This window comes from Oncorhynchus clarkii, chromosome 24 (assembly GCF_045791955.1).
Source record: "Oncorhynchus clarkii lewisi isolate Uvic-CL-2024 chromosome 24, UVic_Ocla_1.0, whole genome shotgun sequence".
Lineage (NCBI taxonomy): Eukaryota > Metazoa > Chordata > Actinopteri > Salmoniformes > Salmonidae > Oncorhynchus > Oncorhynchus clarkii.
In genome coordinates this window covers 8,723,682-8,739,045 of record NC_092170.1, presented here as the reverse complement: position 1 = coordinate 8,739,045, position 15,364 = coordinate 8,723,682, and the positions used below count along the sequence as shown (strand labels likewise).

General features: G+C 42.3%; 2 protein-coding genes across 6 annotated transcripts in view; both read right to left on the bottom strand.

The window, feature by feature from the left end:
- Positions 1–1,882, bottom strand: part of LOC139383200 (ubiquitin carboxyl-terminal hydrolase 2-like) — a 31,226-nt gene extending 29,344 nt beyond the window's left edge. The window contains exon 1 of one of the 4 annotated variants that reach the window (XM_071127654.1): positions 1,407–1,882. The gene's annotated coding sequence lies outside the window, so the exon portion shown is untranslated. Of the gene's footprint in view, positions 1–369; positions 478–1,406 lie in introns of those variants that run through there. The other 3 variants (XM_071127656.1, XM_071127653.1, XM_071127655.1) reach the window with 3 other exon arrangements.
- A 993-nt stretch (positions 1,883–2,875) lies between these two features.
- Positions 2,876–14,011, bottom strand: LOC139382412 (tubulin-specific chaperone cofactor E-like protein). Of its 2 annotated transcripts, none has more exons than XM_071126440.1 (10): positions 13,934–14,011; positions 12,325–12,438; positions 11,803–11,864; positions 9,629–9,802; positions 9,285–9,424; positions 8,903–9,084; positions 8,365–8,621; positions 7,917–8,043; positions 7,073–7,189; positions 2,876–6,837 (listed from the first exon to the last, which is right to left on the bottom strand). In XM_071126440.1, the coding sequence occupies exons 2-10, from the start codon at positions 12,327–12,329 to the stop codon at positions 6,453–6,455; spliced, it is 1,449 nt and encodes a 482-aa protein (XP_070982541.1). In that variant the 5' UTR covers positions 12,330–12,438; positions 13,934–14,011; the 3' UTR covers positions 2,876–6,452. The 2 variants fall into 2 exon arrangements, with proteins under 2 accessions (XP_070982541.1, XP_070982543.1); XM_071126442.1 differs by having other exon boundaries at positions 9,629–9,866; positions 13,934–14,006.
- Between the last annotated feature and the right edge of the window lie 1,353 nt (positions 14,012–15,364).

Sequence of the window (15,364 nt, the reverse complement as noted above, 5' to 3'; positions counted from 1 at the left end):
TTAAAGTCCTGTTTCAGACATTCTGTACTTGTTGAGTAGTTTAATAATCCAGCACTTGCATCCCATTATGGTCCAAACACACCATACCAACAGACCTGTGTCCCCACAACACTGGCACAGCCAGAGTTCAAGGAATAGGTCTAGTAACAGTCAACAGAAAATTGCCAATGAATAAATAGGTCTCAAGATGATTTTCGGAGAAACAATATCCCTTGTCTCTTCAACAAAACAAAAGATGGATAAGCAAAATGAACAAACAGTAGGCCTAGGCTACCAACAGCCAACAAAACACAATGATTGTCAGGGAAAATAACAGAAAGGTACCCTCGTAAAAAGGGAAACAAAGTGCAAATTGGTGAAGAGGCTCACCAGTGGCGTATCAAGCGGACAGGCAGGGTAGGGTGCTGCATAGGAGGCTGTGGCTCCAGAGTGAGAGGAGCCAGGGAGGGATTGTATGAGCACTGCGATCCAGAATGCCAGAGATCAAGTTACAGAGACGGTAAATATAGCAGTTGCCTATGACCTCCACAGGTCACTCAACACTCATTGGCATTCCAATTTGCTCTTAAAGGATTAGCATTAAGGTTTTTTATAGGCCACGAATAGGCCACGCTGTGTAGGCCAGCAGCAACCACTGGGATGTGCTCTCTCTGTTATCTAAAGGGGTTTTCATTGTACACCTACAAGGAATGGAAGTCAGTGAAATGTCCAGTTTCATCCAAAAGTGGAAAAAATACTAATTTACACATTGATTATCAACAACTAACCATGGCTAGTTTATATTAAAACTATAAATTATATTTATATTATAACGGGTGTATGACACCATTAGGATACAAACAGGCAGCTATTGTCATAAATTGTGTTAGGACTGTTTTAAGAATGGGGGTAGTTCTTCCGCAATATTACACTGTCCGGTTTGAAATGCATATCACATAATGGATAGTTGAGTGATGAAAACTGAAACCCTGGGCTGATGAGCTACTTTGAGTGCAGGGAAGGGCGTGGGTGTACTGTACGGGGGCACAGTTTATGGACTAACCGCCAATACACTAGGGGCTAGCAGCTCCCGGAGTTTCTATACCGCAGCAGTTGGCTAGAACCACATATCACTCACTACCAGTCCCAGGGCAAGCAAGTTGGCTAGCTAGGCTAGCTAACGTGTTAGCAGAGTGTGCGCGCGAACGAGTCAGAGCGCGGGCGTGTATTTTTTATTACAAGGGACGGGTTTCTTTTTAGCTAAGCATCTGATTGTGACTCAAGACCACCGGTTTTTAGCTTAGCTGCATTCATACTACGAGATTGAAGCATACACATTTTAGATAAACTATCAGAGTGGCAAGAAATCAACTGTTCCAAGGTTTGCCTGCAGCCACTGGCCAGTGGCCACTGCATTCTTCACTCACCCCCAGTCTGAGATCATCCCGTCTGTTGTCAGTCCGACTGGCAGAGCGTCCCCAAAGTGGCTTCTAGCTGGCCTATCGGCGTCGTTAGACCGCAGTTTTGAATATCGGTATGCTGAACCGATAACATTTAACATAAAATAGCTATCACTGCCTTTGCATTTCAATAGTTTTTAGCTGACCAAGTAACAGACCTTTCTCTTTAACTGTGACGTTAGTTCAGCAAATAGCTGTCGTGGATTGGTTTATTCCTGTCCACGAACGTAAAAGCAGAGGACCGCCTCCCTCACGATCACCTTGGCGACGGATGTAAACAGCACACAGAGAAAAAGACCCCCACGCTAATTCAGGTCCACACACTCACGTTCACATCTGATCTGATCCCACACAACTGCTTGCAAAACAATTTTCTCTTTATCATAAATCCCATTGCGTCCGTGGGGTTCTAGACCCCACTCTGACTCTCTTTGCTTGCCTTTCCTTGATTGCTGTTCGTGGCCAAGACCACACACGGCTCGGAAAAAATAATCAAGATAAAACTCGACAATCCAGAAGAGGGCAGCGTTGTGTCATAATGAGAGCCTGTTACGTCACAACAAAGATGTTCTAGTCTCTCTGGTCACATAACCACAGACATGTTCATAGATGTCATGGTTACCGATAAGCATAGTGGTTATGACATTTCAAAATGTTAGATTTGGAATTCAGTAATACCACATAATATACACACACACAACACCATTAAATATTGTTTTTTTTTAAATGCAATGTTCAATGACAAACATTGGGCTTGGGCACTGCATCTCAGTGCTAGAGGCATCACTACAGACACTATGGTTCAAATCCAGGCTGTATCACAACCGGCTGTGACTGGGAATCCCATAGGGCGTCATTGCAAATAAGAATTTGTTCTTAACTGACTTGTCTAGGTAACATTTAAAAAATTAAAAGGTGCATGTGTGTTGGTTATAAATATTTTAGTTGGTTTCACAGCTACCAAAGCTGATAAGAATAATGTAGTTATTTGCAGTCTAGTTACTCACACTGCAGTGACCGATTGTCTTTTTTTGGAATTTAGGAGGGGGACAATTCACATATTACAAATCATTAAAATTGTGTCATTGAATGTTTTTTCACCTCTTATCAAAAGAAAGGTTTAGAAGCCAACATAATCTTTAACATTATCATAGCAGCACCTCTATAAGTCCCATACCCTAAAAAAAACGCCCCACATTTATTTGGATTTACATTGTTGTAATGTATTTGAGCTGAAATGGGGCCATTTTTTTGTAACTTCCATCAAGGCAATGGAAGGTAAGACAACTGGGACTGGCAACAATACCACAGACAACTTCATAATAAGCCAGCTGTACAAAAAAAAAAAGGAGGCTGATAGCAATGACTGCATCGACAGCATCGGTCTTCAACATCTCAGTCAAAGTAATAGTAGAATAATTGAATACTACACTGTAGAAAGAACACTGCTGTTTATTCTTGTATGCATCTTTCTCTACACAGGTGACTAATATGGAGTTCAGAGGAATTACGTCAATCTGCTCATCTGCCATATAAATTGCATTCAATCATACAAACTCATACAGCCATCATTGAATGATACATGTTCCATACTTATATTTATGCCACACAAATATACCTTTTCTAAACATTTGCATGTACTGTAGTAAACACATTTGGACAGCATTGTTACATCCAGGAGGCAGACAATCAGAAAACAGTCTCTATACTGGTTGAACTCATGGAACACACATATATCAGGTGTTTAGAATCATGCTAATTTCAATGTAGCTAGCTGCCCGGTTTACCTAGCCTGTAATGTGGCTGAAATTCTCAGATTCTTTTGCCACATTTAAACCATTCCCTTCAATACAACAGTAAGTGGTACATTACTTTAGTATCCCTTTCTTCTTTCCACATTTTTACACAATGATGAGAATACACAAGGTTAGGTTGAATAAGCAGAAGGATTCATACCTACAACAGAACAGCAGGAGATATATGTACTGTACCTGATTATTGTGGAGCTGCATAATGGCTTTATAAATAATTTGCGGTTCAGGATAGGCACTAACCCACAACAGCGATAAATATTTGTACTACTCCGGAAAACAAATAACACATAAATGAAGTATAAAGCATTGGCTATTAAACACAGACTAAAGTAAGGTGGTGACCTGAAATAGATGCTAAACAAATCCTTTACCCGAAAACATACTGATCATGAAAATAACTAGTGCATCAATTCAGTGTGTGCTGACACTACTAGGGAAAGTGTCACACAAAAATAAATAAATAAATATTATACATTAAAATTGCATTAAAATGACACATTTCTGCATGTCAAACTCTAGCAGATATAAGTTGATAACTTGATTCAGAATCCTTATATGTGCTATGTTGATGATGATGATGAAATGGAAATAAAAGGCATCACTGCAGTATGAACTGGATGAACGGGCTCAGATGACTGTCGCATACCATTAGCCTATAGCGGATTCAATTTTCCTTTAATTACTGTACTGTGCCACTCTCAATTCTGTCACACATTGTTAGTAGTAGTGTCTACTGCCTACACTAAAACATTATTTCAGAAATCACGGGAAGCCATTACATCTAGGCATATGACATTATCTAAATGTACATTGAGCCATGGCTCCAGAATCAAATTAATGTTTTATTCCTTTATATTTGATTAAATCTTTATCCCTTTAGACAGTGCCACTCTCAATATTCACATTAATGCATTAGTGTGCCTGCCAGTGGGTGGGGTTATATCCTGCCTGGTTGGCTCTGTCCGGGGGTATAGTCGGACAGGGCCACAGTGTCTCCCGACCCCTCCTGTCTCAGCCTCCAGTAATTATGCTGCAATAGTTTATGTGTCTGGGGGCTAGGGTCAGTCTGTTATGTCTGGAGTATTTCCCCTGTCTTATCTGGTGTCCTGTGTGAATTTAAGTATGCTCACTCTAATTCTCTCTCTCTTTTTCTCTCTCGGAGGACCTGAGCCCTAAGACCATGCCTCAGGACTACCTGGCCTGAAGACCCCTTGCTGTCTCCAGTCCACCTGGTTGTGCTGCTGCTCCAGTTTCAACTGTTCTGCCTGCGGCTATAGAACCCTGACCTGTTCACCGGACGTGCTACCTAGTCCCGGACGTGCTGTTTTTCGACCCTCTCTCTCTACCGCACCTGCTGTGTCTAACTCTGAATGATCGGCTATGAAAAGCCAACTGACATGTACTCCTGAGGTGCTGACCTGTTGCACCCTCGACAACCACTGTGATTATTATTATTTGACCCTGCTGGTCATCTATGAACGAGGACTGGCCACCCCTCAAACCCTGGTTCCTCTCTAGGTTTCTTCCTAGGTTCCAGCCTTTCTAGGGAGTTTTTCCTAGCCACCGTGCTTCTACATCTGCATTGCTTGCTGTTTGGGGTCTTAGGTTGGGTTTCTGTATAGCACTTTGTGACATCGGCTGATGTAAAAAGGGCTTTATAAATACATTTGATTGATTGATTGATTGATTGATTGCCAGTGCATACTGACTACATTAAAACATGGGTTCACTAACCAAGAGAAGCTGTCTAGAGTAACCGAGTAGCCATCTAAGCAACATAGAAATATTATGCCTACCAAAAATAACGGACCCTTACTGCTCATTACAATGTTGTAATGACTAAATGAATACAACAAGCGGTATGAAATATGCTGCTATTGTCTAGTTTCCAATCTTTAGAGAGATCTAGCTCTACTAAGCGCATCTTCCAATACTTTACTGTCTTCCAAATCAGACAATGACATAATACAACAAATGATGTAAATTAAGATCCAACAGGGAAACAAACAGCCTGTAAATTGGGATTTAAAGTGGCGGTGTCCCTTGGCTGTGAAGTACCAAGCAATGCCTTAGTTCTACTGTCCCAGACAACCGCTACTGACATAGTGACCTTTGCCCTCGCAATGACAAAAATAACACCAAGCATGAGCCTCTTCACACACAAGGAAAATGCATCAACAATGCAATGAACAGTACACAGAGTTCATACAAATCTTTGGTGAACACACAAAGCCTCTGTCTGCAATAGACCTGAGATACTTTGGCTCTGGCACAGAAGCAAACGCGTCAATAGGTGTTCAAACGTAATTTAGGCTTAACATGTACGGACGGTCCCAGACAGTGGAAGGATCCACACAAACTACATAAAAACACACATAGGAAAGAACAGTCTCATGCAGCACTCTATGGTACATCAATGATTTCAGTCAGAGGCATCAATATCCTATAAACACTATGATACAACTGGCCAAAGGAAAAACCATTTGAAAGCTCAACACGATTTGAGTTTGAATATCAAGTATCCTCCAAAAATACTAATCTTACTGAATTCAACGTAGGAGAACTAAACCTAACTTAGAATAACCCATCAAAAACTATGGCTCGGTCTTGTGAGGAAGTGGAATGACACGGCGCGATGAAGACTTCCGTTAGCTACAGTACAATCAACCTAGTACACTCAAAACAGAGTCTGTGGCACAGCAGTATACCATATCCTTTCATCAACATCCTCTGCACACCACAGGGTATGCAAATGGGAGATTGTCTTAAAGATAAAAGATACTGTGGTTGTACTCCGCAATATCTCCTGTGCTCCTTCCCCAAAAGATAGCCTTTTTAGGAGTCAAGGGCAGAGGCGTTACACCAAGACAGAGGGGACTCAGTCACACATAATACGCACACCTTTCGAGGGCAGCATACAAGACACATTTGTTCTGATTAATTGGTGTGTGTGTGCATGTGTGGTGCTGTGAGGTGAAACGCAAGCCAGTCAGAATCAGAGTCAGAGTTGCTGTTATTCCTGATAGTGTGTCCCACACTGAATGTAAAACATAGGATGGGCGTAAGGAGGGGTGCAGGGCATTCTTCAGACAAGAATAGGATGGGGAAGGGTATGAGCATAGAAATATAATTACTAGAACTGCATTACCCATTCAAGTCAATGTGCCATGATAGGTGGACCGTTCTAGTTATTATATTTCTAAGGCGGGGGAGTTAAGGTTTTGGAGTTAAGGTTTGATAGTGGTTTGGCAGTGGTGGTAGTCCCCCGGCCAGCTTTAGGCACCACCAGGAGTTCGTCCCCGTCCTGGATACTGTAGGAGTGGAGGGCTCTGGTGTGGTACTTCATCTCCTCCGGCCCAAAGACACACTCCTTGTCGATGTAGTAAAGACGCATCTGATTGGCCGACAGCTGCACCACTGTCCTCAGCTGTTTCTTCAGCTCGGCCACAGTCTGGTCCAGGCGGATACTCACCTCCTCCACTTTGTCCTCGCAGTGCACCTCCACCTTGGCGTGGCAGCGGGGTCGAAGGTCGATCTCAGCCAAGGGTTCCAGCTTCCCGTATTTAGTCACCAGGCAGTGATACCTAGGACGGCAGGTAAAAACGGGTTTAGCAACACACAAACACACTACATTTACATTACGGTGAGGTGAGGTTATTGTAATTATTTTTAATGAATGTGAAGATTCGATTTTTAATGTACACATTTTAATAGGCACCTGATACTACAATTAAGCCAGTTAAGTATGTGCCAAATCCTTTTGAATGGATATATGCAGTCTCACTGGATCAGTGAAAGGAGAAGCACAGTGTTGTACACCTGTAAGGTAGCTCCTCCTCTGGGTAGTCGACATGGTAACGGATGAAGAACCTCTCGGAGTCCTCTCTCTCCCCGTCCGTCACCACACTGCCATTGAGCGATGATACAGAGGGCAGGCTGCGAGGATGAAGGTTGAGCTTTTCACTATCTAGATATATGGCACTGTTGAAGTATTGTGTGTGTGTCTGTGTTAATGCAATGTCACAGTGAGTATGTTTACAGGCACAGTAATAATTTGATATTAAACTGATTATGGCAGTAGGAAGATTATGCAGTAGTCATGTAAACACCTCACTCTGCTTATCATAATCGGCGTACGGTCAAAATTGAAGTCAGCACACGCCGATTAAAACACCTGGTTTTCTGAATAATCTTTCAAATTATTAGGACATGTAAACACCTTAATCTGTGTTCCAGCGCTGTATTTGATCTGTGTATGTGCCGACACCAGCCGAGCGAGTCTCGCTCTTTAGCGCGAGTGAAGTGAGTTCGGAACAACTGAATGTATCCGTCTTAGAAGTAGTTTTCACAGACAAACTTTATAATGTCCGAACTCTGAAAGAAAACTGCTTAACCAAAAATAACAAGGTGGCTGTGGTAGAATGTTTATTTTGATTGGCAAAAAAAAAATTGCCATCGGGTAACCTGTGTCCTTATAAACAGGGTTGTTAGGGAAATTGTTCTTCTTGCAAAGCATGTAAACGTTTTAATCAAACTACTACATTAAATCGCATTATTGTGTGCATGCAACCGCACTCAGTGAAAAATGAGATCTTTCAACTCATTTGTGTGTTGAGGTCTGTGTGGTTGCCTCACTCACCCAGTAGCTCCCAGAGAAACTTACTGTGATACCATGAGGCTCCGACGCTCTGTGTTGGTATAGGTCTGCAGTAAGGGAATCCCCTGCAGCCTCACATCTTCCAGTTTAGGAAACTGGTTCAGCTTCTCTATGTCCTCCCATCGGTTAAGACCTGGCACACACAGAGACGCATAGCAGACCGCACACCCACATACACCTTATTAGTCAATGAGATTAAAACTCATAACTTCCATAAGCAGTCAAAAAGAAGGATCTTTACATTTGTGCCCTGGCTCTGACACAAACGTTTGAGATAACTGATGGTCAAAGAGGATGGTGGGAATGGGAGAAGGGGGGGACAGACAGACAGACAGACAGACAGACAGACCAAGTAGAGGGGAGTGTTAGCGATAAGGATATTGGGTGCACTTAAAATATCCAAGGACAGTTGCCAGTGAAGGACACAACCCCAATATTCTGCTCTGGTTGATACCTGAGTTGTGCAGATTGATGCTGCGTAGGTTGGGGAAGAGGCGCCGCAGCATGTCTTCGGAGTCCTGAATGGAGCTCAGGTTACAGTTGGCCATAACCAGAGTTTCCAGGCCGGGGAACATGGGCCCAATCTTGCGCACCTCGGCCCAGTCCTGCAGGTTGTTGTCGGTGATGTGCAGCAGGCGCAGTGTGGGGCAGGGCACAGTAGAGGCTGACACGGTGGTGTACTCATTAAGGCACAGGAACAGCTCTTCCAGCCTGGCGGGCAGGGCAGGGAGCAACACAGACCATTATATATAGACCATTAACTTGTCTTAATGCTTCTACTGTAATGTACTGTTGGCTGCCTGCAACCTGGACCTCATGATAGATAACCACTCACTACTCTCTCCAGTCCACAATACTCGAGAAAGACACAAAATCCCTCTTGCTGACTTAGGAAAACAACATTTTCCGTCTTGAGAAGTGAACAATCAGAAGTTGCCTTTGCTAAATAAAAAAGGTGTTTAAAAGCAGTGTAGCATCAAGGTTGATCTTACTCAGGCATCTCCCGTGTTAGTACGAGCACCGTGTTCCAGGACACTTGAGTGTTGTTGAGGACCAGGCGTCGGACTCGGGCAAAGGCCTTAGCACCGCTAGGCTCCAAGACAACCTCACTTAGCGGGTTGGAGCTCAGGTTGAGGAAGTCCAGGTTGGGGATGTTTGACACAATCTTACTGATCTGAAAGGAGTGGCTTCATACTTAGTGTGACGTCCTCAATATAATTATTCACACATGTAACTAGCTACAAGGATATGGGTGAGATTGCATACTGGTAGAGGAATTAATGTACAAAGTTACTATAAAATGTACCCAATTCTTATACTAAATGTACTCAATGTTTCCCATCTTGACAGAGTACCCTAGTTGAGCCCACCCACCTCATGCCAGTCCTGGAGCTTGTTCTGGGACAGGTCGAGCTCCATCACGTGGGCACAGAAGGCTGCGATCTCTCTCTGCTCTCCCGCATGGCTGATTCCACAGCCAGCCAGGACGAGCACACTGGGAAGGTTCAAACGATCTGGAGAGAGAGAGAGAGAGAGAGCAGAATGACTTGAGTAAACCTGGCCTCTCTCTACCATCGCTCAATCATCATAATCCTCATCCTCATCTTCATCTTAACTGAGCTGCCGAAGAGGAAGGAACCTACTCAGGGATGCCAATGGCGTTTTTAAAACAGGGTTCAATGGGTAAAACTGTGGATGGATCATATTGAAGTCCTCACCTTTCATGGGCGAGCCCTGTGGGAGAGTTGGCACTACCACCACGCCCATGCCGGGCCATCGGCGGTACGGGAAGTTCTCCGGGCTGTACTTCTCGCTGAGAACCTGCATGAAGGTGCGGCCCTCCTCCTCGGGTGGATCCACGGCCCCACTGTCCCACATCCCCTCTGGGTCGGCTGGGACGCCGAAGTGGTAAAAGAGCCACACACTCATAGAGGTTAGCGTGGCAGAGTCAGCTGGCTGAGACAATAGTGGAAGTCATTCACCTTCACACTCACGTCCAATCACTTGGAGGGGCTCGCCCATCACTAACGCTAGCCTAACCTGTTTCACCTTCTAAACAGCTATACAATTTACATACCAGTTGTTCACTGGAAAGTAGGCTATTCACATACGACACATTCTATTTTCATCTACAGTATTTCAATCGGGCATGTTAACAGTTACTCTTTCACATGGTCATTCAGTTGATGCTGCTTGATATGAATACCTTGGAGACCAAACAGACAGAGCATAATAACACATTCAGTCGTCTGTCCCGAAGTCCTTCTCAGTAAAACACAGGGAGACTTTCCCATATAGCCCTCTGAACGCCTGAGAAAAGGGCGGGCCTATAATCGGTGATTCTCAAACTGTTTGTCTGGATTATGTTGTCGAAACCAAAAACAAATGAATTGAAAAAGTGGATAGACTTCTGCTCTTTGGACATAATATTTCATGTTTAACCAATTGAGGAAAGATTAAGAAACCCGCACACTGCTCTTGATAGTATTCACTGATCTTTAATAAGCTTTACGTATCGGCCTCACGGCCTTCCTCAAATGAATGACATTATTACGCGCTCCACCACCTTTGTTATCTACATGATTAAATGTCCATGTGGGCTGTGCTATGTAGGAAAAACCTCTCGTTCTCTCAAACAGAGAATCTGTGAACGCAAAAGTTCAATCGGGAGAAACGACAGGGATTATCCAGTCGCAGTACATTTTGTGGCATAGAGAAAGTTAAGATATCAGACAGGTGAGGTGATATCAATAATACTCTGAGTAAAATATCATTTTTGGGGGATTTTCACCCTCCAGACATTGTTTCCTAAAGGTCTTAATGATGAAATGCCTATGTATGTTATGTTGTAAATGTGAACATCAATTATGCCCCTATTTCACATTACTCTGACGTTTTTCTTGATTTATGAAAACTTGCTTGGTAGGTCGATGTCCTCATTGTGGTTTTACAGACGTGTTTAATACGTTTTATGTATACACTTTATTCTAATATTTATGAAATGCATATTGTTACATTTGGTAGCACTTATTTGTTTTCCCTCGACTTCAACCCCATTCGATGAGTGGAACGGATGTGGGCGGGGCTAGGTCTACATAAGGGTGCTATTTATTTATTTTTTACTCACAAAAGCTCTGACGAAGGCCGTGAGGCCGATACGTAAAGCTTATTAAAGAGCAGTGACACTAGCAAGAGCAGTTTGCGGGTTTCTTCTTTTTTTCTCATTTGATTCAACTGTACCCATGCACCTGGGTATAAAGATAGCTCAGATGTGTGTGTGCCTTTTGAATGTTTAACCAACTGAACAGGCAAAGTCTGACACAATCCGGAGACACTGATGACATTATCTGGTGTGCATCAGGTGATTTTAAACAACTATGAGCAGGCAAGCGTTAGTAGTGTTTGACAACAAAACAAAGAAACCCATCCTTTTCAAATATGTTGATATTGGGATGGTGCTGGAGAGGATGAATGAGGTCGTTAAGTGGTGAAATGTCTCTTTCGATATTCAACTGTGAAAAAAACACAACACATTTTTGAACGCCTCGCAGGTTGCCCTAGATAAACCACCATCTGCTGCTGGCTATATAAATAATGTATAGGTTTTACTGAAATGAAAGTAATAGTATTATATTAAAGTACTTCACCAGAACGTGTAGGTCACAGTAAACAGGGGATATGGCCTATATTTGCTATATTACGACAACAATAAAAGGAAATGATACATTACAGTATCCATAATATCCTTATACTTATCATTGTACAAAAGTGACACGTTACTATTAGGTTATTGACTAATATGAGCAAAATTATTTCATGAACATATATGAGTGTGAGGAAGATCATAGGTCATATAAAGTACAATGATACTGCAGTAACAAGAGTGTCTTACCTCCAGCAATGTTCCTCTCCACCAGTCCACTATCACAGCTCGTTGTGGGTTTCTGCAGAGGTCTGTCAGAGGGACACAGTTTTTGGAATTGAGGGACATTCATGTGCTGGTGGGACGGATTTGCAAGTAACACCAGTATAAAAGGAAGTACAAATCTCTTCTTCGAACAGTGTGCAATAACTCAATTTGCCCTTGCACTCTTTGTAAACAATGCCATTTTTTGAAATCTACCAAACTTAGTGCACTCTGTTTGCAATAGATTGTAGTTTTGGGAACAGAAAACTGCATTGAGGTCGGGCTTTTCATCGATGAGAAAAATCTGCAGAATTTCGGCCCAGTTCCATCTCGCTCCATACTCTCCCACTGCCGGCCACTGGCCTTCCTCTCCTCACCATACTTGATTTATACATATGATGAAACATCTGGCTTCTTGTTCTATCTGTGATGGCGCTGGCTGTGTGCTCACAGATGCCATAATGGGACATTTATAAAGATGATATCTCTATAATTCTCAATGCTTACTCCATAGTGGCTGACTGGGCAGAGGAAGAGAGGCTGAGCCCTCCTCCTTCAGACTTCTCTCCAGTGAGGGGCTGCTAGGTGAACAGGAGGGACACGCAGGCACCACGTGAGACACTGGAATCAAAACAAACCATATGCAGTTATGCATGATATTCAAATGACCTTAAAGAAATCTACATAAATGCTTTTGCATTTTTGACTTGTTAAAGCATAACTTTGAGGGGCAGGTAAAACAAATATCAGCATGGAAATGAATTTCGATTGTAAATAGGCCTAGGTCTACTCATTATATTCGTTTGACTAGGCTATAGCCCAGTCCAGGGACGTTCAACTAGATTCAGCCGTGGGCTGATTTATTCTTGAGCAGATGGTCAGGGGACCGGAAACACCATTACAAATCATTTGTAGGCTGCAAATTGACCGCAAGAACCCAAACAGATATAATATTTGACTAAAACATAATACTTTCAAACCTTGCTTACATTATATGATCACTTATACTATATCTCTCTATTATGCGTGAGAATACTTTGGAACAGATTTCCTAAATTAAAATCACTTGGCGCTGATAATCTGGTGTTTTCAGTCTTTTATGTCCGACATTTTAAACATTTTTGGACATTTTGCTGAGAAAACTTGGGGGGGGGGTCAAATAACAAAATCACCTGCGGGACCCAAGTTGGGGAACTCTGGCTAAGTTATGTCCCCGACGTTGTATTATGTTTTGTGAATAGCTTGGCTCTGATGAACATCAATAGGCACATAAACTGACCATAATATGGTGCTGTTAACTTCAGAATAGAAGGAATAAAAGGACCAACTGAAATATATTTTTTTCCTGAGGTTCAAATATGGTCATGAGATTGTGCGAATAATTAGCCTGGTTCATATCTGTTTGTGCTATTGCCAATTACATTTCTGTCAATGTCAAGCCAAACATTGTTTGTGCAATCCATGCCAAATCCTTGTCACAGCTATCTAGCTCATTTACAGGTCAGATATTGCTCAAATTAAGTATTTGATATACTAGTTAGTGCTCCAGTACAGCAAATGTACATAATGAGTAATTTACTGCAGAGAGCTAACGTTAGCTAAAAATATGGCAATGATATCAGGGACAATTACGTGCAGATCAAACCGATCATGAAAAAGAACACAAAACAATAAAAACAGTGAACGGACAACGCTACGCTGGGAAAATAAATATGTCAAGCATGACATATTTATGTATTTTATAGGATAAACCTCGAGGCTGATTACAACGTGATTTCAGAAACATTACACGTAAACATTCTGTACAATTTGACAGTAGCTTTCAGCTGCTAGTTATCTGCAGGATCAGTGGTTTGCTAGCTTGCAATGTATTACGATTACACTAGTACGATTAGCTAGCTAGATTAGCTATCTAAAACGTTACTGTACATTGCATATACTCTTCTACGAATGGTCAGAGATTGGTCCAGACTCCACAGTCAGCATCATTGAACGACCCATGCAAAGACAATGCATCAACATGACGCAACTACTATTGTCATAATACGATTGCATTAGCTAGATATAATCTAAAGTAATATATATACATTTCATATTTTCGCATTTCCAAACTCACCTTTATTGATCTGTTCTGTGTAAATGTCTTGTTGTTGATCAAGCTGTCATTGCCTCTCTATCATCCCGGAAATGACGTAGATTTATGAAACGTCTGCATATTTTCCCGATATCCTGCATGCGCAGCTTTGTATAGTATACAATACAATAATTTGTAATAATAACCCATTTACAATCATATGTAATGCTACTATAGCTGACATGACTGGTAATGATGCGAAAGGTTGGAAAATCAGTTTGCTGACTAAATATGTTGCACATCGATATCTCTGCTAAAACGTTTTCAGGGATATACTTCCTGCCCCTCTTGCTGTTGCATACAAATACAAATTATGAATTAAATTTGATGACATTGACTGAAGGAGTGGTGGGCAAAACCGAGTACATCCACTTGTACATGACAAGTGTCACTGAAATTCCCATGACTGTACGTCACTTTAATACCATGTCCTGCAGCGTCCTCTCCTGGTAGAGAAGCTTGTTGTTTTGGTTCAATTTGAAGAGGTGCTGTCCCCGCTGGGAAACTACTGTCACTGTGCTGGCGCCCTCTACTGAACATCCCAGCCTGGTCTCATACGAAATCAAACCAAATAAAATTGTATTGGTCACATACACATGTTTAGCAGATGTTATTGCGGGTTTAGCGAAATTATTTTGTTTCTAGCTCCGACAGTGCAGTAAAATCGAACAAATAATATCTAACAAGTTCACAACAATACCCATAATACACACAAATCTAAAGTAAAGGAATGGAATTAAGAATATATACATATTTGGATGAGCAATGTCAGAGTGGCATTGACTTAAATACAGTAGAATATAATATAATACAGTATATACATATGAGACGAGTAATGCAAAATATGTAAACATGATTAAAGTCACTAGTGCTCCATTATTAAAGTGGCCAGTGATGTCAAGTCTCTTTATATAGGGCAGCAGCCTCTAAGGTGCTAGTGATGGCTATTTAAGTCTGATGGCCTAGAGATAGAAGCTGTTTTTCAGTCACTCGGTCCCAGCTTTGATGTGACTGCACTGACCTTGCCTTCTGGATGATAGTGGGGTGAACAGGCAGTGGCTCGGATAGTTGTTGTCCTTGATCATTTTTTTGGCCTTCCTGTGACTTTGGACGCTGTAGGTGCCCTGGATGGCAGGTAGTTTGCCCCCGGTGATGCGTTGGGAAGACCGCACCACACTCTGGAGAGCCCTGCGGTTGCGGGTGGTGCAGTTTCTGTACCAGGCAGTGATACAGCACGACAGGATGCTCTCAATTGTGCATTTGTAAAAGTGTGTGAGGGTTTCAGGTGGCAAGGCACATTTCTTTAGCCTCCTGAGGTTGAAAAGGCTCTGTTGAGCCTTCTTCACCACACTGCCTGTGTGGGCGGACCATTTCAGTTTGTCAGTCATGTGTACGCAGAGGAACTTGAAACTT